The sequence below is a fragment of the Moschus berezovskii genome, chromosome 19, assembly GCF_049115385.1.
Source record: "Moschus berezovskii isolate FMDL1 chromosome 19, NW_MosBer_1.0, whole genome shotgun sequence".
In the NCBI taxonomy this organism is placed as follows: domain Eukaryota; kingdom Metazoa; phylum Chordata; class Mammalia; order Artiodactyla; family Moschidae; genus Moschus; species Moschus berezovskii.
In genome coordinates, this window is record NC_142478.1 from 46,732,125 (window position 1) to 46,752,302 (window position 20,178).

The 20,178-nt window shown below is 43.3% G+C and overlaps 1 protein-coding gene across 3 annotated transcripts in view; it reads right to left on the reverse strand.

The window, feature by feature from the left end:
* GUCY1B1 (guanylate cyclase 1 soluble subunit beta 1) overlaps window positions 1–19,413 on the reverse strand; it is a 62,091-nt gene extending 42,678 nt beyond the window's left edge. Inside the window, exons 1-2 of one of the 3 annotated variants that reach the window (XM_055405022.2) lie at window positions 19,092–19,413; window positions 18,406–18,479 (exon numbers count right to left, since the gene is read on the reverse strand). In XM_055405022.2, the coding sequence (XP_055260997.1) occupies window positions 18,406–18,479; window positions 19,092–19,094 (77 nt within the window). In that variant the 5' untranslated portion in view covers window positions 19,095–19,413. Of the gene's footprint in view, window positions 1–15,943; window positions 15,963–18,405; window positions 18,480–19,091 lie in introns of those variants that run through there. The other 2 variants (XM_088828051.1, XM_055405023.2) reach the window with 2 other exon arrangements.
* Between the last annotated feature and the right edge of the window lie 765 nt (window positions 19,414–20,178).

Here is a 20,178-nt window from a genome sequence, read left to right on the forward strand (position 1 = left end):
GTGAAATAGAATTCACTTTTGGCAAATCTGTTTAAATCAATGACACGTACCAATCAAAAAAATCTTATTTCACATCTCCCTCCCCAAATTAAAAATGATATATTTAAGCAATTTTAACAATAATAACATTTGTATAGTACTCTAATGCCCAAAACTATACCTAACAATGAATATAATCAAGAAATAGTTTTTGTTAAGTAAACAGTCCCAGGCACAGTTACAGGCCCTAGAGATTCACCTGTTAGGGGGATAAAGTAGGGAGCTCTTGGAACAAATGGACAGAAGAGGCATAAAGCTAAGGTATATATTAGATAGATAGATAGGTCCAGTTCAGTTCAGTCACTCAGTTGTGTCTGACTCTTTGAGACCCTGAACTGTAGACGGACAGATACACAGATGATAGACAGACAGATGATAGACAGATAGATACACAGATGATAGATAATGGTAACTATGGAGAAACATAAAGCTGGTCAAGTGGTGGGGGGCGGAGGGGGCTCAAGTACGAAACCGGAAGCATCATGGAGAAGCTGGCAGTGGAGTCAGGTGTGAAGCATCTCTGCAGGGAGGCCTGAGAGGCCTGGGAAGCTCGCAGGTGCAAAGCACTGGCAGGGTGTGGGAGGAACAAAGGAGGCCTCAATGAGGGGATGGACCCTACAGCTGCACTGGGCATGGACTGAAGGCATATAAAATGGAGCAAGGTCAGAACAAGGACAGAGCAAGGTCAGAGCAAGGTAGGACAGAGCAATGTCATAGCAATGTCATAACAAGGTCAGAGAAGGACAGGACAAGATCATATCAGAGAGGGAGCAAGGTCATACCAAGGTCAGTGCAAGACATAGTAAGGTCATAGCAAGGTAATACCAAAGACAGAGCAAGGACAGAGCAAGAACAGAGCAGGGACTGAGGAGGAGACCAGCGAGGAGGCCACTGGGATATTCAGGTGAGAAAGGCTGATGACGGGACTCAGGGTGAAAGCAGTGGAGGGAGCAAGTGGCCCCGACCCCAGCTAATCTGAAGACAGCTTCCACATGTTCCTGCCAACCTGGACACAGGATGAAAGGGAAGGACACCAGAGGACACAGGTTTTGGCCAGAGCAGCTGAAGGTAGCAGTCACCAGGAGCTGAACTAGGACAGACAGTGGGATGCAGACCAAGAGATAAGATCCAGAGCTTCGTATTAAACATGTGAGTCCGAGGTGCCCAGTGGAGAGCTAATATCTTCCATCACATCCATCGCATAATAAATGCAGCAGCTCAAAATGCACATGGGGTTAGTGAAAGGAAATCAGAATTATCATTTGAATAGTGGTCAAATGATTATATATTTATTTTGATAGGGTTGGGATTATTTTTCTCAAGTGAAGTGAAGTGTTAGTCACTCAATCGTGTTTGACCCTTTTCAATCCCATAGACTACAGCCCACCAGGCTCCTCTGTCCATGGGATTCTCCAGGCAAGGATAGTGGAGTGGGTTCCCATTTCCTACTCCATGGGATCTTCCCGACCCAGGGATCAAACCCGGGTCTTCTGCATTGCAGAAGGATTCTTTATCATTTAAGTCACCAGGGAAGCCCAGTTTTCTCAAACCAGCATCTAAAGAGGAGGAAAAATCCATCGTTCAAAACACTGCCTGAGGTGTCCGACACCTTGTCTAGGTGAGATGCACAAACACAGGCAGAGCATGCATCTGCACCTCTGATTCCCAACCCAGCTGTCTCAGCCCCTGAAGCTCTGGGAGAAGGAAACTGGGTGAATTGTCACCTCAGGAGCTGGGACGGCTCCTCCAAGCCACCCCGCAGCTTCACTGCCTTCTCCTCCTTGAAGCAGGGCTGTCACAGCATCCACCAGTGGCCATGACACAGTATGTGCTCCAAACAGTAGGACAGCTGATGTTCAGGTAGGATGGAGATTCCCTCGACACTGTGTGTTCTGCAGAGTGGACCATGTATACACCTGCAGTTCCACATAACAGTACATGTAGGGGGAAATGCATGATATTGGTGGGCACAGAGATGTGAATTTCAGAGCCCAGGATTCACCTGTCGAATGAACTTGGACAAACCACAGAAAGCACGTGAGCATCTCTCTCCAGGGAGGGATGGAGTAGGAGTTTGGGATTAGCAGATGTAAACTATTTCACACAGAATGGATAAACAACAAGGTCCTATTACACAGCACAGGTAACTGTACTCAATAGCTTGTGACAAACTAGAATGGAAATTTATATATATATATATATATATATATTCAGTTATATATATATATTCAGTTTTATATATATATATATATATATAACTGAATCACTCTGCTGTATAGAAGAAAGTAACACAACATTGTAACTCAACTATGCTTCAATATAACAAATTTTTTAAAACCCCTCTCTTCTAAAATGGAACCAATAATATAACCCTCCTTCCACAGCTGTAGAGAGGATGAAAGTATGTTCTAAGCTCCTGAAACATTATGTGTCTACATTGCCAATATTGAAGAAGGAAATGGCAACCTACTCCAGTGTTCTTGCCTGGGGAATCCCATGGACAGAGGAGCCTGGCAGGCTACAGTCTATGGGTCACAGAGTTGCACACAACTGAGCAACTATCACTTACTCACTCACTCACTCACTCACTGCTAATATTATATTCGAGCTGTTTATGCTTGAAAATAATTGTATATAACACATACCAGATCATACAGTTTTTAAACCTCCTTTTTGACTGACTATTTGATGGACATCCTTTCATGTCAATAAATACATTTCTATACTTGACTACATAAAATTGCATTAGTTAGGCATGTTGAAGTTTTAGTCAGTATTAAATACTTTTTTTTCACAAGTCCAAAAAAATCTTGCAATCAGTATCCTTGTAGCTAATACTTCTATTTCTCTGTAAAAATTCCAGATTTAGAATTAAATTAAATTCTAATTTATTCTAGAATAAATTCCTAGAAATGGAATTGCTGATTTGCAGGATATATAGAGTCTAATTTTTCTCATTTTACAACTAACATTTTATTATGAAACAGCATTGGTCAGCACACTGGAATTCTGAAGACTCTGATTTAGGGTATTCTAATAAAATTCTAAAATTTTTAAATTAAATATTTAATAAAGAACAAATTAACTCATTCTCTCACTATGCCCTATTTTTTTCCTTCCAACTGGAATAAATCAAACAACATAAATTTTTGTAATGCACTTAGATTTTCAGAAACAGTCATCAATTCATAACTGTTAAACAGAATACAAAATTCTTCTGCATAAAGCAGAGAAATGGCCATTTCCCTAGAAATCCCCTAACCATGAGTCAATGCATCCCTCTTTTTTCTCTTGCTTTAATAAAATAAGCACCCTTATCTTTTAAGCTTTACTTCCCAGAATAATCAGCCCAACATGTTCCCTGGAGGGAGCCTAAAGTATAAAGAGTAGTACATGAAAGAAAATAATCACCCTCTCAAAAATTTCACACTGAATTCCGATAAATTATTCAATAAGCTTAGTATTCCTTATTTGCTTTCATCTCAGAAATCTTTGGGTCATCCTTTAATTATTCTTTTTTTCCCCTGGGGGAGAAGTCTTGCCACAAATAACTGAATATCTATTATGCTCTAAGCACTCTTCTGAGCATGTTTAATAAATCAGTGAATGAAACATAAAGATCCCTGCCCTCCTAGAGTTTACACTTTAGCTGGTGGAAACAAACAATAAGCATACGTTATTAAGGTCATATACTATTACAATCTGTATAAATTATTATGTTTACATAGTATATATGCAAATTTTATAATTTATTATGAGATCAGGATGAAGGGACAAGTGGGGATATAGGAGGAGGGGCAGGATGCAAGGGTATGTTGTGACCATGCGAGGCATCCTGAAGTTATATCCGAGCAGAGGCTCCAGGAGGCCATACACATCTAGGACCTAATCTCTCTGGACCCAACTCAATTCTTTCTGTAGCCCATTCCTCAAATTCTTCCCTTTTCGGAGTAAAAGCTAATTGAGGATATTACAAACATTTCATTGATAATTGGCTTCCTCCATTAAACTGAGCAGGAGAATTTACAATGCAAAAGAAGTAAATATCCAAAAAATTACTCTCCAGCAACTTGGCCACTGGAGCCAGTAGATATTCTGAGAGAATGTCTCAATTCTCAAAACTGCTTTTCTTCTAATTTAAAGGTAAATTTAGGCTTGTTCAGACTCTATGCTGCCAAACATTTTGGCCTCCAGAGAGCACAGATGTGATAGCAACAATCCCTCAGATGTACCTGGCCTCTGAGGGAAGAAAATGTGTTTTCACCAGCTCCCCAGAATCACAGAGGGTGACCAACAAATGTAGGAAAAGTTGGGATGTGAGCTACTATTCAGATCACATAGACACTGTCCTCTGTCCTTCACTTTCTCATCCCACAACTTTCAAGTGTTTTTCTCATTAAAAGCAAAGGATCAATCAAATATACAGATACATCATTTCTAACATTTTATTTATTTTTTACATGTAGAGCTCTTTTTGTGCTTAAATTACCCAAATTCAGCCATATACCTTAACCAAATTTTCAAGACTCATTCATTATTCAGAATATATTTTTGAGCACCAATTTTGTTTAATATGTTGATACATTTTAAAGCATACATTTTTTACATGTGAGGAAAACACAGGTTTCTCTGAGAAATATGACATAAATTTTTCCTGAAAGTGAAAGACTTTTTTTCCTCCAATGATCTTTAGGTGACAAAAAAAATACCATATCAAGCCATAGGCAAATTGGATTAAAATGTATTCAATACTGTTGATCTATCAAATGGCAACCAATGAAACTGCTATCATCAGACAATCTGGGTTTGTGTGATCACATTCTGTTGTTTCCCATTATAATTACAAAAATCCCTTGGATAAACCCAAACAAATATAGGTTTTCACAATTTCCAGTGTGACTGACAGCAGGGTGTGTTATCTTTACCTGTATACTTAACAATTGTTTGGAGGTTAAGCATTAGCTCTTTCTGGTTGGTGCATTATTCTATGAAAGAAATCTGCAGACAGTGATAAATATTTACAGAGAGTTTTAAGTTGGCCTAAGTGAGTCCGGGGAGAAGGCAATGGCAAGCCACTCCAGTACTATTGCCTAGAAAATCCCATGGATGGAGGAGCCTGGTGGGCTGCAGTCCATGGGGTCGCTAAGGGTCGGACACGACTGAGCGACTTCACTTTCACTTTTCACTTTCACACATTGGAGAAGGAAATGGCAACCCACTCCAGTGTTCTTGCCTGGAGAATCCCAGGGACGGGGGAGCCTGGTGGGCTTCCGTCTATGGGGTCACACAGAGTCGGACACGACTGAAGTGCCTTAGCAGTAGCAGCAAGGGAGTCCGGATGAGGTAAGAGGGCATTTTCTTTAACCAAATAAACCCAGATAGAAAGATGCTGACCTGGTTTCATCCGCATCCCAGGTCACAGCCTTCCCTTGCACAGCAGGGGTAAGAAGGACCAGGCTCACCCCATGTCCCCAGAGGATGCACAAGCTCACCCCTCACAGGCAGAACCAAGCAACAGCAGCACAATCCATCTAGGCAGAGGGCTCTTCACACACTCAATGCCCCAAACATCTAACTGGCAAGAGTCAGAAGGTGGGGAAGACGGAGCAGGGAGCAGGAGGAGGACAAGGAAACAGCAAATGGAATAAGTGGGGGGGAGGGTCCACTCAGCATCCAAACCATTACACCAAAGCTGTACGCAATCTGTCATTAGCTGGCAGAATGCATGACTTCAGGCAGCCAAAACAAAGCACGCTCCATCTCTCCAAAGAGCTTTAAAGATAAAGTCCTGATTTTCACCTGGAGACAAAACAGGAAACAATTCTATTCTATACATTTGTGGCCATAAGCAGTATTTGAAAATTGAGCCTGTACCCATGAAAAATTTGCCCACTAGCAACTGATTTCCTACTTACTTTTAGAGATGGCTATTTGCTGGAATTTAAATTGATCATTTACTTACATAAATTACCTTTTCCCACAAGGGCATGTTTATTATGGTAGGATTTTTTTGGTTTTGTGGTTTTGGTTTTTAATCACTAATGCCTAAACACAGGTGCCTAGATTAGAGCATGCACTCAGTGAATGTGTGCATGTTTTAAAAGAAATGAATTAATTAAATATCCTCCACGTTTCCAAACTTCCTACCAAAAACCAAACATTTCCTGCAGAAGTCCAATTTATTCTCAAACTGAGGAATGTCTTTACTGTTTATCTTTTTTAAGTAAGTATACAAGCTGTGGGAAATATCCAGGCAGCATTTCTCATAACTCATGCTGCTGCTGCTGCTAAGTCACTTCAGTCATGTCCAACTCTGTGCGACCCCACAGATGGAAACCCACCAGGCTCCCCCGTCCCTGGGATTCTCCAGGCAATAACACTAGAGTGGGTTGCCATTTCCTTCTCCAATGTGTGAAAGCGAAAAGTGAAAGTGAAGTCGCTCAGTTGTGTCCGACCCTTAGCGACCCCACGGACTGCAGCCTACAAGGCTCCTCCATCCATGGGATTTTCTAGGCAAGAGTACTAGAGTGGCTTGCCATTGCCTTCTCCGTCTCATAACTCATACTTAAGGGATTTTCCTTGCCTAAGGGATGTGAATGGACAGAAACTGAATTCATATTCCGATGCTGAGTTCCTGCTGTTATAAACCTTTCAGGTAAGTTGAGTATGCTACAGAAACTGCTGGCTAGTAAGCAAAGAAGCTTGCCAGGGAGGTGTGAGAATAGGAATTCTAATACAGGAGAGGCTAAACACAGGCGTCTTGAATACAGGAGTTTCAAAGTCTGGTCTCAGGCAGAAAAATCAGCTCATATCAATCAACCCGACACATGACAGCTCCCAGGGCTGCTGATCCTGTAAACACTGTTATCCCATCACAAGCTGTATTTAAAGACAGTATGCAGAGTCTTGACAATAAATCCCAGAATGGTCTGTCTAATTTACTGGGCACCTCATGCGACGAGTTGACTCACTGGAAAAGACTCTGATGCTGGGAGGGATGGTGGGCAGGAGGAGAAGGGGACGACAGAGAATGAGATGGCTGGATGGCATCACCGACTCGATGGACATGAGTTTGAGTGAACTCCGGGAGTTGGTGATGGACAGGGAGGCCTGGCGTGCTGTGATTCATGGGGTCGCAAAGAGTCGGACACGACTGAGCGACTGAACTGAACTGAAGGACATCCTCAAGGCTGGGTTGTGTCCAATCATTAAAATTAAAACCTCCCACCATGAAACACGGATAATAACTACTATGACATTTACAAATTAAAAATCTACATTGCTTTTTTGGGAGTGGTTGTGAAGCATTAACGGCCCCTTGATTTTTCAATAGCATGATCTGAAGATTCCCAGAAGTCCCTAAAGAAGACACTAATTTGGGGGGATTTGGAGGAGAGAGGCCTTCTGCTCTGACTGCTCACCAGATGGTGAAGGTCAGTCCTCCAAGGCCAGTGTCTTCATTCATCCAAGTCCTGTAAGTGGTGACAGTCATCCTTTCACAGGTAACATGGGTTTAACCAAAGACCCACTCTGGATACATAATGTTATTTTTTCTGACTGTGTCCAGTGGTGGCACAAGACAATCTCATAAGTAAATTGTCCCATTTCTGAAAACACAATCTCAAACATTTCAAAGGAGCCCTGTTCAGCAGCTTCATAAGACAAATGACTCCCTCAGCCCTGTGTATCCTCCATCCTGAACTCTCCTCAAAAGCACTGCAGCTCAGAGTGTTTCTAAAACCACACAAGCTGCTCAAAAATCCCGAGTCTCTGATTTTCTTTGTAGATGTAGATGTTCTATTTCTGAGTAAGTGCTAAGTCGCTTCAATCGTGTTCGACTCTTTGTGACCCTATGGACTGTAGCCCACCAGGCTCCTCTGTCCATGAGGATTCTCCAGGCAAGAATACTAGAGTGGGTTGCCATGCCCTCCTCCAGAAGATCTTCCCAACTCAGGGATCAAACCCAAGTCTCTTATGTCTCCTGCACAGGTGGGTTCTTTACCACTAGCACCACATGGGAAGCCCTATTTCTGAATAAAACTACCTTTAAAAATGTAACAGCCACATGCACCTGGACAAGCGTGTGAAAAGTAGGAAAACAAAAACAAAGACGGTAGTAGTAACACAAATGTACACTGTCCATCCTCATGCTAAATCGTCTTTGGAAAAGAGAAGCTTGTTGAGTCCTTCGTGTTTACGGGAAAGCACATAATACTATCATTACAAGCCCACCTGTGCCCCAATCTCTGCTCTGATGATTAAGACATGGATGGCTTGAGGTAGGAATTAGTCATGAAGCCTAAGTTCCCTTATTTCTAAAATAAGAATAAAGAACAAATCTGTCCTCTAGGGTGGGCGTGAGGATTTATGTGAGTTAACAAGTACAAAGCCTAAAAAGGACCACGACTGTGGAACACATGGTGAGTGTCCCACGTACATGAGCTGTTACAGTCAATCCTTCAGGTCCTGGGAAGCATCCTAATCTGGTTTTGAAATTTACTTTCAGCATCATAAACATCTACCTACAGTCTGAAAGTGAAAGTCGCTCAGTCACGTGTGACTCTTTGCCACCCCATGGACTACATAATCCATGGAATTCTAGGCCAGAATACTGGAGTGGGTAACCTTTCCCTTCTCCAGGGGATCTTTCCAACCCAGGGATCGAACCCAGGTCTCCCTCATTGTAGGAAGATTCTTTACCAGCTGAGCCACCAGGGAAGCCCACCTACAGACTAGACACAGCCTTTAAAAAGCACCACACAGGCCTGCCTTTGAGACACTTGCTAAAGGAGTCAGTCTTGTCCTGAATCCAACCCAGTGTCTTGGGGGTTTATGCAACTGGTAATCCAAAAGCAGTGTTCTTAATCCTTTTATTATATCCATGTGTGAACTCTGACCCTTCCAAACAGAGATGTTATAATTTACTGCTATATCTTCTGTCATTGCTTATATAAGAAATGCCCATTTCAACAGAGCTTATATTTTATTAAACAGAAGCTGAAGATGTCACCATTCTGACATAACAAATCCTTGTTACAGGAAAGAAATATGTGTGATACATACAGACGTGCTCTATTCTCTGAAAATCAGAAAGATAATTAATGCACATATATTAAAGACACACATACACATAGAGGCCTTCTGCTAGCTATAGATGTTACAGTTTAGTGAGACAAGACAGAAAGCAATCAAATAACAGCACAAATAAATAATTATAAACATGTGCATGTACTATGAAGGAAAAGTACAGTTTTGGAGGTGAAAGAAGCCCTACCTTAAGTAAGATTTGTAGAGGTGGCGCTAGCCGTAAAGAATCTGCCTGCAATGTAGAAGACCCAGTTTCAATCCCTGGGTCGGGAAGATCTCCTGAAGTAGAAAATGGCAACCGACTCCAGTATTCTTGCCTGGAAAATCCCATGGACAGAGAAGCCTGGTGGGCTTCAGTCCATGGGGTCGCAAAAGAGTGGGACACAACTGAGCACACACACAGACATATAGAACAGACATCTGGACATGGGTTAGGGGTGATGGACGAATTGAAACAGTAGGATTGACATATCTACACCAATATATGTAAACCACAGCCAGTGGGAAGCTGCTGTATAACACAGAGAGCCCAGCCTGGCACTCTGTGACGAAGACGGCAGGGGTCGGGGAGGGAAGAAGGCTCAAGAGGGAGGGGATATATTTATACATATGGCTGATTCACTTTGTCGTATAGCAGAAACTAACACAACATTGTAAAGCAATTATACCTCAATTTTTAAAATAAAAAGGAAGTAAGATTTTTTTCTCACCTTCTTAAGGCTGGGAAATATTTTCATTTGGAGGCAGAAGTGGGGAGCATGGAGTGAGACCCTTCTGAGCACAGGTGTCTCCCTCCCTGGATGGGAAAGGTCAGCCTGGCTGAGGAACTTGAAAACTGGCTTGAAAACTTGCCCACAAGGCTAGGGTGCTGAGAGCATGTGGGGTTTGAGAGCTGAATGTTCCCACGTTTGGCTGATTTGAAGCCTGACCACAAAGAATCTCAACAGAGGAACAAGGTAGTATTCATGACCCAACAATACGTGGCAATAGATCAGAATCTCCAGCACAACCAAATGCACAGTAACAAAAAGGAACAATAAACATGTCAGAATGTTTCCCTTTCCAGGTCATAAAGGACAACATGAGGGATCCTTGTGGTGATGGAATGTTCGGTATCTTGACTGTGGTTGTGGATGTGTGAACCTGTGCGTGTGATAAAATCGAACAGATGCACATAAAGGGTTTTAAGTAAAACTGAAAAATATGAATAAGATGCGTGTATTAATATAATTACACTACAATTTGAAACGCACTAGGGGAAAGACAGGTCAAGGTTCACAGCTTCTGTCCATCAATTCTTAGCGCTGCATTTGAATCTATAATTATCTCTGTAATTTCAATGAAATTAACTTTGAATTAATTTCATTAATAAACTTTCAATGAAAAAATCTGTTGGACCTCTCAAGAAATACTGATCCATTTCCTTTTAAAATGCTTGTTAAATCACCTCTTTCTTGTTGTGTCTTGTATTTCTCTGAAACACATTTTAAAACCAGTATACAAATAAACAGTTCTCTATCTTTGATTAGTTTCACTGTTCCTGCTACTTTGTTATTACAAGGGGCTGTATTCAATATCCTTCCGGTTAAATCCTTCTACATACCTCAAACTACTCTTCAAGCTACATTCCTATAAGAAAAATTTCTGTATCACAATAAAACTTCTTACATCATAAAAAAAAATGTTCCCCTTTTTCATATAGTTGACACCTCTAATCTCAGTATCAATATAGAAAAAGCCACTCCACTTGGCCAGACATAAACAGAGACAACGTTTCCCCCTGTTTTCTGTTGAACGAGCAAACAGACAAAGCAACGATGGAAAAGCCCCCCGGCCCTACATCCTGGCAGTCATCAATCAGCCTCTGAGTGGGACTGGTTCTAGAGTTTTCCTTAAGTGTGCTTTCCTGGTGATGTCTGCACAGTATCAACTATGACCATCACTTTCTGACACACTGATGAGAAACATTTGCAAGATGTTCTCACTCTGGAGAACAGCGAGGGCAGGAAGAACATTGTTTGTGGGGACCAGGTCCAAGGTCCCGTCAATGTCCGTGCATGCAGGTCTGGGAATGAGAAGGGAATACAGATCCTCAGGCCACTCCTCAGCTGCTCATATTAATGGACAAAGCTCTCCTCTGACATGTAATTAAGTAATGTGCATCTATGATTTTTTTTTTTAATTTTGCAAAGATGACAGATGTAAGGAAAACAAAGACCCAGTTTGTTTGGCTGAGGGACACTTCAGACCATCAAAGAAAAGCCCTGAGATAAGGACCTCGGGTTCCCTAGGGGGTCATGAAAGGGGTCTGCCCTGAGCACCCAGTTCCACAGGCACAGGTGGCTTCCAGTGGATGCATCGGACCTCCCTCCACCTTCCAGGTTGACCAGCAGGTCTTTCTAAAGAAAAAGGTCCTGATTGTAACAATTATCTAGTTCACCTATTTCTTAAATCAATGTATTCATTTATTTGTACTGTGGAAGTTTCTGGGGATAAACTGAATATGGTTTCATGTTTGTATGTCACTTCATTAGCTCCTACTTTGGTACTATACTATGCCTGTGGCTCAGAAAGTAAAGAATCTACCTTCGAAGCAGGAGACCCGGGTTTAACCCCTGGGTTGAGAAGATGCCCTGGAGAAAGAAAGGGCAACCCGCTCCAGTACTCTTGCCTGGAGAATTCCATGGACAGAGGAGACTGGTAGGCTACAGTCCATGGGTCGCAAAGAGTCAGACACGACTGAGCAACACACACTTTCACATTTTCTATCTTAACAGGAGCAGCAGATCTGCCATCAGAAGAGCAGAGCCTGGTCTGAGTTTACAGCTTTCTGACGTCATTCCTTAGACAGCCATTCCACCTCCTGAGACTCAACTTTATCATTAAACAAAGAGCACTGAGCTCACATATATATGTAGAAAGTAAAACAGACCAACTCAGAGAAACAGTGCAGTGTGGTCAGGAGTGGAAATGGGGAAACGGGGAGGTGTTACTCCAAGACCACAGACAGCCGGTCACAAGATGAACAGGTCTGGGGATCAGCGCACAGCTTGGTGATTACAGCTAACACTGTATCACAGACCTAAACGCTGCTAAGAGAGTAGGTTTTAAGCCTTCTCACCACAAAAAACAGTCACTATGCCACAGGGTGGAAGTTTTAGTGAATATTATGGTGGGAATCACTCTGCAATTTACAAATGTGTCTCAACCATACATAAAACACCTTAAACTTACACAATGTTATGTGCCAATTATATCTCAATAAAGTTGGAAAAAATGAGCCAGAAAGGCCTTTCTTACTTCAAATGGGTATTGTGGCACTCATGTGAAATTAGTGAGGGAAGGACTTTGGAAATTTTAAGCAGCTTTTATAATAAAAAGGACTTAATATTTTAAAACCCACTTGAGCAAGAATACAGGAAGGTATTAAAATTTAATTATATTGCCACGGGAATATGAAAATCTGATTAAAGCAAGGCAAAATGTGGTACTCGATTTGGTTTTGTTTCGATAAAATGAATATTAAGAGCATACGAGGACTTCCTTGGCAGTCCAGTGTTTAAGACTCCACACCCCCAATGCAGAGGGCACGGGTTCAATCCCTGGCAGGGAAACTAAGATCCTGCATGCTGCATGGTACAGACTAAAATACAAAACAAAATCAAAAAAAGAGCATATAGAAACAGCCTAAGTGTCCATCAACAGATGAATAGATAAAGAAGATGCAGTATATATACAATTTACTAGCCATAAAAATGAATAAAATTCTGCCATTTGCAATAACATGGATGAACTGGAGGGTATTATGTGCAGTGAAATGTCAAAGAAAGTCAAATACTGTGTGTTATGACTCACACATGGGATCCAAAATATTAAAAACTAATGAATTTAAAAAAAGAAAAAGAACATACACTGCATCTTCAAATAACAGATAGAGACTGGGAGGTGGAAGAATATAATGTAGGACTGATTCCAAAGTAAAGCTTCAGCAGAAAAAGAGCATCATGAGATTAAGTCTTCCCATAATGTGCAGAAGGGGGAGAAGTGGGACCAGTCAGACGCAGAAACCTCGATGGGGGCCATCATAGTAAGAAGGGAAAGTGCTCAGAGCTGGGAAGGAGAAGATGAGCATTTCAGGGCACCTCAGATCCAAAGGGCAGGTACCAGCTGCATGAGATGGAGAAAGAGAAAGTGAAATGACAGGAAGTCACTACCTGTCCTAGAGCAACGAATACACACTTAAACAGGTATAGTATGCGGAATCAATCAATTATTGTCATGTAAGGGTGCTTCTTATCTTTCAGGGGAGCTGGAAAGGGAAAACCTGAAAACTCTGGTTCTAGAGTAACACAAGTAACAGCTACCATTTACTAAGCACTTATTCATCAAGAACTGTGTTAAGCACTTTGCAGACATCATTCAATATAAAACCCCATGAAGTAGTTATTATGTGTTTCCTTATAGAGTTTAGTCTTGGGAATTTTATGCAACTGGGAAAGTCACATATAATTAGCCTACAGCCAAGCATCTGCTTACATGAACCATAATGATTAATTCGTGATTAGCAAATTCACCAAGGAGCATTATTTTCAAAACTGGAAGATCAGAATATACTATCCAACAGCCAAATGTTTCCACATTTGAGTTATAGGCAAAAAAATCAAGATATAATAAGATTAGAAACAGTCTGATATCTCTAGACTGTATTTGAAAGCAAGGATTATATCGTACACATTTTGGGGGAAGCTTTCCAAATCAACATGGTTTTCCTTTGTAAAAAAAAGAAGATGAAAAAGAAAGATAGAGCACAGGAAACTATACTCAGTATTTTAAACTTGTAAGAAAAAAAGTATCTGAAAAGGAATATATACATACACACATATATATATGTATAAATGAATTACTGTGCTATACTTCTGAAATCAACATGACACTGTAAATCAACTATACTTCAATTTTAAAATGCTAAAAAAGAAAATAAAAACCAAAATAAAAACTAATACATAAAACACGAAAGTCCTGCCTCTCTTTGTTCTCAATTGCTATATGGAGGTGATTCTACTCAGTCTTTTTTTTTTAATTATTTTTTATTGGAATATAAATGATCTTGTTTGCAAAGCAGAAACAGACAGATGGAGAGAACAAATGCATGAATACCAAGGGGGAAAAGGAGGGTGGAAATAATTGGGAGATTGGGATTGACATATATACACTATTGATAGTACGCATAAAATAGATAACTAATGAGAACCTACTGTACAGCACAGGGAACTCTACCCAGTGCTCTGTGGTGACCTAAATGGAAAGGAAATCCAAAAAAAGAGGGTATATATGTATATGTACAGCTAATTCACTTTGCTGTACAGTAGAAACTAACATATCATAAACTTTCTATCCTCATTACTTAAACACTTGACTATGCTCCCTAAAAATAAACTTAAGAGAATGAAAGAAGACTTGAGTCAATGAATGAAAAAAGTATGCTGCCCTGTATAGGTAAATCACATAAAAACATACCAAATACGTATGCATTCTTTACACAGGGGAGTCATCTTCCTGACAGTTTTCTAGAGGAACTCACTCCAATATTTATCAATTAACAGAGCCATTAGTTCATTTCCAAATCTCATACCAAGATTCTGAACCCAGTAGTTTGAATCAATGTTAGTCTGCTGCTGCTGCTGCTGCCAAGTCACCTCAGTCGTGTCCGACTCTGTGTGACCCCATAGACGGAAGCCCATCAGGCTCCCCCGTCCCTGGGATTCTCCAGGCAAGAACACTGGAGTGGGTTGCCATTTCCTTCTCCAATGTGTGAAAGTGAAAAGGGAAAGTGAAGTCGCTCAGTCATGTCCGACTCATAGCGACCCCATGGACTGCAGCCTACCAGGCTCCTCCGTCCATGGGATTTTCCAGGCAAGAGTACTGGAGTGGCTTGCCATTGCCTTCTCCGACAATGTTAGTCTAGCCAGGGCCAACGGCAGGGTGACAGAAATGGTTATTAAATTACACATTTAGGTGCTTTTCTAATATATACATATATGTATTAGACATATAGACACATATATACACACATATATCCTGGTTTCATGTTTTCCTGAAACAATGATTGATATTTCTCATCACTTAGGAAGCATGGCTTCCAGAAAGGGCCATCTCAAAACTGAAAGAAAACCAACAAAACAACATCTGAGGTAGATTCAGAAGTCTCTTTGGCTTTTTCACATGCAGTTATGATATAGATCAGAGGGGCAAACGACAATCCGTGAGTCAAGTCCCCCACCCACTGCTGGTTTTTGCCACTTTGGGATAGTTTACATTTTTTAACGGTTACATTTTAAAGATGATACACACAATATCTTCAAAATTGACTCTTGGTCTGCAACACCTGTAATATTTACTATCTAGGCAATGGCAAGCCACTCCAGTACTCTTGCCTGGAAAATCCCATGGATGGAGGAGCCTGGTAGGCTGCAGTCCGTGGGGTCGCTAAGGGTCAGACACCACTGAGCGACTTTACTTTCACTTTTCACTTTCACACATTGGAGAAGGAAATGGCAACCCACTCCAGTGTTCTTGCCTGGAGAACCCCAGGGAAGGGGGAGCCTGGTGCGCTTCTGTCTATGGGGTCACACAGAGTCGGACACGACTGAAGTGACTTAGCAGCAGCAGCAGCAGCCCTTTAAGAGAAAGTTTGCTGACCCTCAGTCTTGACAATCTTTCTTTAATAGTGGAATTTAAAACTCTTGTGAAACGGTTATATTGTTGGTAAGAGTGTAAGTGGATAAGGAGTTTACAATGAAGCATTTCTGACTCTTACCATTTAGGATTTTCTGTCTGGAATCTGTTACTTTGGATTTTACTTGTCATTAAATGTTTGGCATCCTTTCTGAAGAAGGATGGATGGCCATTTCCTCCTAAACCAAAAGAGTATAATATGAAATTTTATAAACATCAATTTAGATAGCTTTTCACAGTGCAAAAAGGAAGTTAGAGGAGTTTGGTATTTACTGAGATGAAAAAAAATGTTTTTCATATATTCAGTTTTCATAAAAAGGTACAACTGAAAGTATCTTGGACCCATGACTACAGAGATCCTCCCTGGAGCAGATGGTCAGAGGAGAACTCAGAATCTCCCAGGGAGCATTTCAAAGTTAAACCCTGCCAAAGTCTCCCATCCTGGCCCAGGCAGTGAGGATCTCTGAGGCTGTAAGCAAATACTCTTTTGGGGTCCCAACAGTGAACTAAGGCCCTCCATGCAGAAAACTCAGCAAGGTTCTCTCATCCAGATACTAAATTGTATTCAAGACAAAATGGGCTCTACCAGGAGGGATGCTGAAACCAAAAATTTAAAAAAAAAAGTCAAACTTAATACCTGAATTGCAAAGACTAGTAAAACTAATAGCATTTCTCTTGCAGGGGCACATAATCCTTGAAAATGATTCACACGATTTGCTCCATTTTACCAGAAAAAAAAAAATGTTTCATCTGATTTAAATGATTAGCACTTAAACAGATGAAGAATACTGTTTGATGCAACTTAAAAATAAATTCATGAGTTAGAAGATATTGATGTTTAACTAAAGTTAATACATTTGTAAAAAGAATGCAACAACATTCTTAGTGTGATTTAGCAGAGTTAAGGTTTCACATCAAGGGGATTTGTGAATAGTTAGATATTTCTGACCTTCTCGGTGGAAAATATAGCCAGTATAAATGAAGCACTTGATAATTTCATTTCTAAATTTCCTACACTTTTCTCTATGAGGTACAATTTTTCATTTCTGTATTTGACATCATCAAAATCTATAATGGGGAAGACACATGTTCTACATCCAATTACGTATAAGACTATTTAACCACAAGAGCCATCCTGTGCTCTGAAAATTCTGAATATATTCATTGTCATCACACATCCACTAGGAAATTTGGGAACTTCTATCTTATAGATGAGAAATTACCACATGGTCAGTATACATGATGCATTCATAAATTCACAAAGAAAATGACTTTAAAATAGTCTCATACATAGGTTACACTGTGAAAAATCTTTCTCTTGATGCCTGCCTCTCTGTAACTATCTGCCAAGCAAAATAAAAATTATGAAGGTATTAATAAGGTAGATAGTGAGTTCAAGTCCCAAAGTAAGCTTTAGTGCCTAGATTCTTGTTTGACTGAACCCCATAATCACTAAACCCCTACTTCTCTTTATAGCAAGCAGATGTACTCCGTGGTAACATAAACGGCTCAGGGAACACGAAATAATGCTCAAGGATACTGACCCAAGGGAAGGAAAAGCTGCAGTCTACTACTCTATATTTAATTCTGGTAATTTCCACGGAAACAGATCTGTGTAAGAAATCACTGTCGTGGAACTTCATGATAGAGCCTGTTAGAATTCACTGCCACTAACTAATATATTTAGGAAAAAAACAGCATGAAAGCATCACCTACTTGATACAACAAAATGAAATCAGTGAGCACAGGAAAAGACAGTAAATAATAACAGTGTGTTCTCTGTCCACCCGGGTACCCCTCTGTCCCTCTAATTGAACATGACAGTTACAGTGTTGTCCCAAAATGCAAGTCCACAGAAGGGTGGCTTTTGATGTGGCGGCTTGGTTGTGGCCAACCGTACAAGTGAAAGGCAAATTCTACCAGAGTGAGAGAGAGAAAAAGATCTCTGTTGGACTGAAATACTCAAGGTGTTCAGAGAGCTGGTGACCGTCACTGCAGCAGGTTGAAACCCCCAGTGGCTGCGGTATTTCCGTTCACATCCCAAGCACTGGGCTCACAGCTCCAGACGAAAACTAGGATACCCTCCTGCCTCACCACAGTAATAGAAACCAAAAATAAACGGGGCGGAGGATTCACTTTATTTCAGACGAATAAACGAGGTCGATTCAAAGTTGCTCGATAGGCAGTCTCAAAAGTGAGTTTCAGCAGACCGACCCTATTTATCGTATAAGTTTGCAAAGTGTGTGAACGACCAGCGAACCGTCTTCATTCGTTCCTGCGGAGGCCTCTGCGGCCCCCGGGGCCCCTCAGCGTGGGAGCCTCCCGGGCTCGGAGCCTGGGAGCCGCCAGGGCGCGGGCAGCGCTTTCCCACGCTCGGTCGGGTTGAGAGGCCGCGGTGACCCTGGGGATCCTTCCCCCAGGGCCGCCCCGCCCCGCCTCGCCACCCCCGGCCTGGCTCGGGAGCGTGGGAGCGCGGCTGCGCCGAGGATGCGCGCCCCGGGCAGGAAGTGGGGGCGCGGCGGGGCGCGGGGACCCTACACTTACTTGATGTCTTCCCACACCTCAGGGCCGTAGTTGCGGATCACCAGCAGCTCCAGCGCGTGATTCACGAATCCATACTGCGGGACAGGAAGACCCGAGCGTCAGGGACCGGCTGCGGTGGGAAGGGGATTGGGGGCCATGCCGCCGTGGCGGGGGAACCTAGTACCCTGCCCCCTGCTGCCGCTCTATTTGGGGTCCGGGTGCTAAGGAGGGGTAGTACAGGGGCGCAACCTCCGCCCCATTCAGGGGCAGCTCGTCTCCGTCACTGTCCGCCCCATCGCCAGGCCACCCCTCCCACGTTCACCTGTCCCCGCGCCAAGGCAGGCTGCGCCCCAGGAGAGCCCCGCGGAGGGGACGCGAGCCCGACGCCTCCGGCCGCGGCGCCCAGACCCACACACGCGGACCGGCCCTGGCCGGGTGCCCCCGCGCCTCGGCCGCTCGTCCCCTTCCCGAGCTCGGGAAGGCGCGCGCCGTGCGGACACCCGGGAAGCCAGGCACCAACCGCCCCCGCAGCTAATCCCCGACGTTCCCGTCTCCCCGCTCGGGATGCAGGCGAAACGCAAGGCCGCCCAGCGGCCAGCGCTGCGCTCCCCGGGCCCCCAGCGGGCTTCCTCGGCGCTCGGCCGGTTCCCTCGGGCAGCCAGGCCCCGCTGGCGGGAGGCGCGGTCCGAGAGGCCGAGACCACTCACCATGGTGTCAGCGCCGGCTCGGCCGAGGGACCCAGGCGGCGTCGGCGACCCCGCAACCAGCCCGCGCCCCCGGCCCGGCGCGCCCTGATGGCCACCTCCCTGCAGCTACCGCGAGCGGAGCCGAGGGGCTGCCACCGCCTCCCGGCTCCTGACCAATCGGCGGCCGCGGAGGGAATTCGGATGCTCCGGGTGCCGCCGCGCTCCCGCGCCTGCCCGCCCCCGCCCCCGCCTCGGTGACGAGGATTGAGGCCGCAGCAGTGATGGTGGAGAGGCCGCAGCCGGCACCGATTCTGGGGCGGGGAGAACGCAGCAGCTATGTTGTCACCAAATGTATTGTTATGCAAAGATATACCCTCGAGGAAGCACGTACTAATGAGGGGTGTGTGCGTGTGTGTGTAGTTTGCAACGTGTGTGTGTGTCGTTTGCAACGTGTGTGTGTGCGCGTGTGTCGTTTGCAACGCACAAGCCTTAAAAGGAATACGCCCTCGTGGTCGGCATCCTCCTCCTGTTTATCATCTTGCTGCAGATGAACATTTCCTTTGTGGCTTGTTCCCTCAACAGTTTATGGCAAGCTGAAAGCTAATAATACTCCCCTTAGCACATTTCACTTTTCGTCAATGAGACGAGCTGAGTGAGCCAACTAAAATTTTCAGTACTATTGTTTGGGTGAGCGCTTGTCTAAATCAGCTCTGCCGCTCACTCAACTGCCTGCCACGTCCAGGGGCTCCATCCTGATGGAACAGAACACCTGACCCCACTCCACAGTGGGGAGCCAGGACTCAGGGAGTCCGAAGTTGGCCAGTCATAATTTGGCCTCTGTTGCTGTTTCTCAGAGGGAACTGCTGAACTGGAAAAGGCCCAGTACGGAAGGAACAGACTTTTAATTACATAGCTTGCTGTCTCCTTTCTTCCAGGTACTTGGGTTAGTTAATGCCCTCAGCCCCACTGCGGAGGAAAAGGTGAGCCAGCAGGAACTGTCTGCTGCTGAGAACTCTGTGCCGGAAATGCATGGACACGGCTGACTGGGGTTAGGTCAAGAGTGGGGAAGGAAAGGCAAGCCTTGCTTCCAGTCACCAGTGTTAGTGGA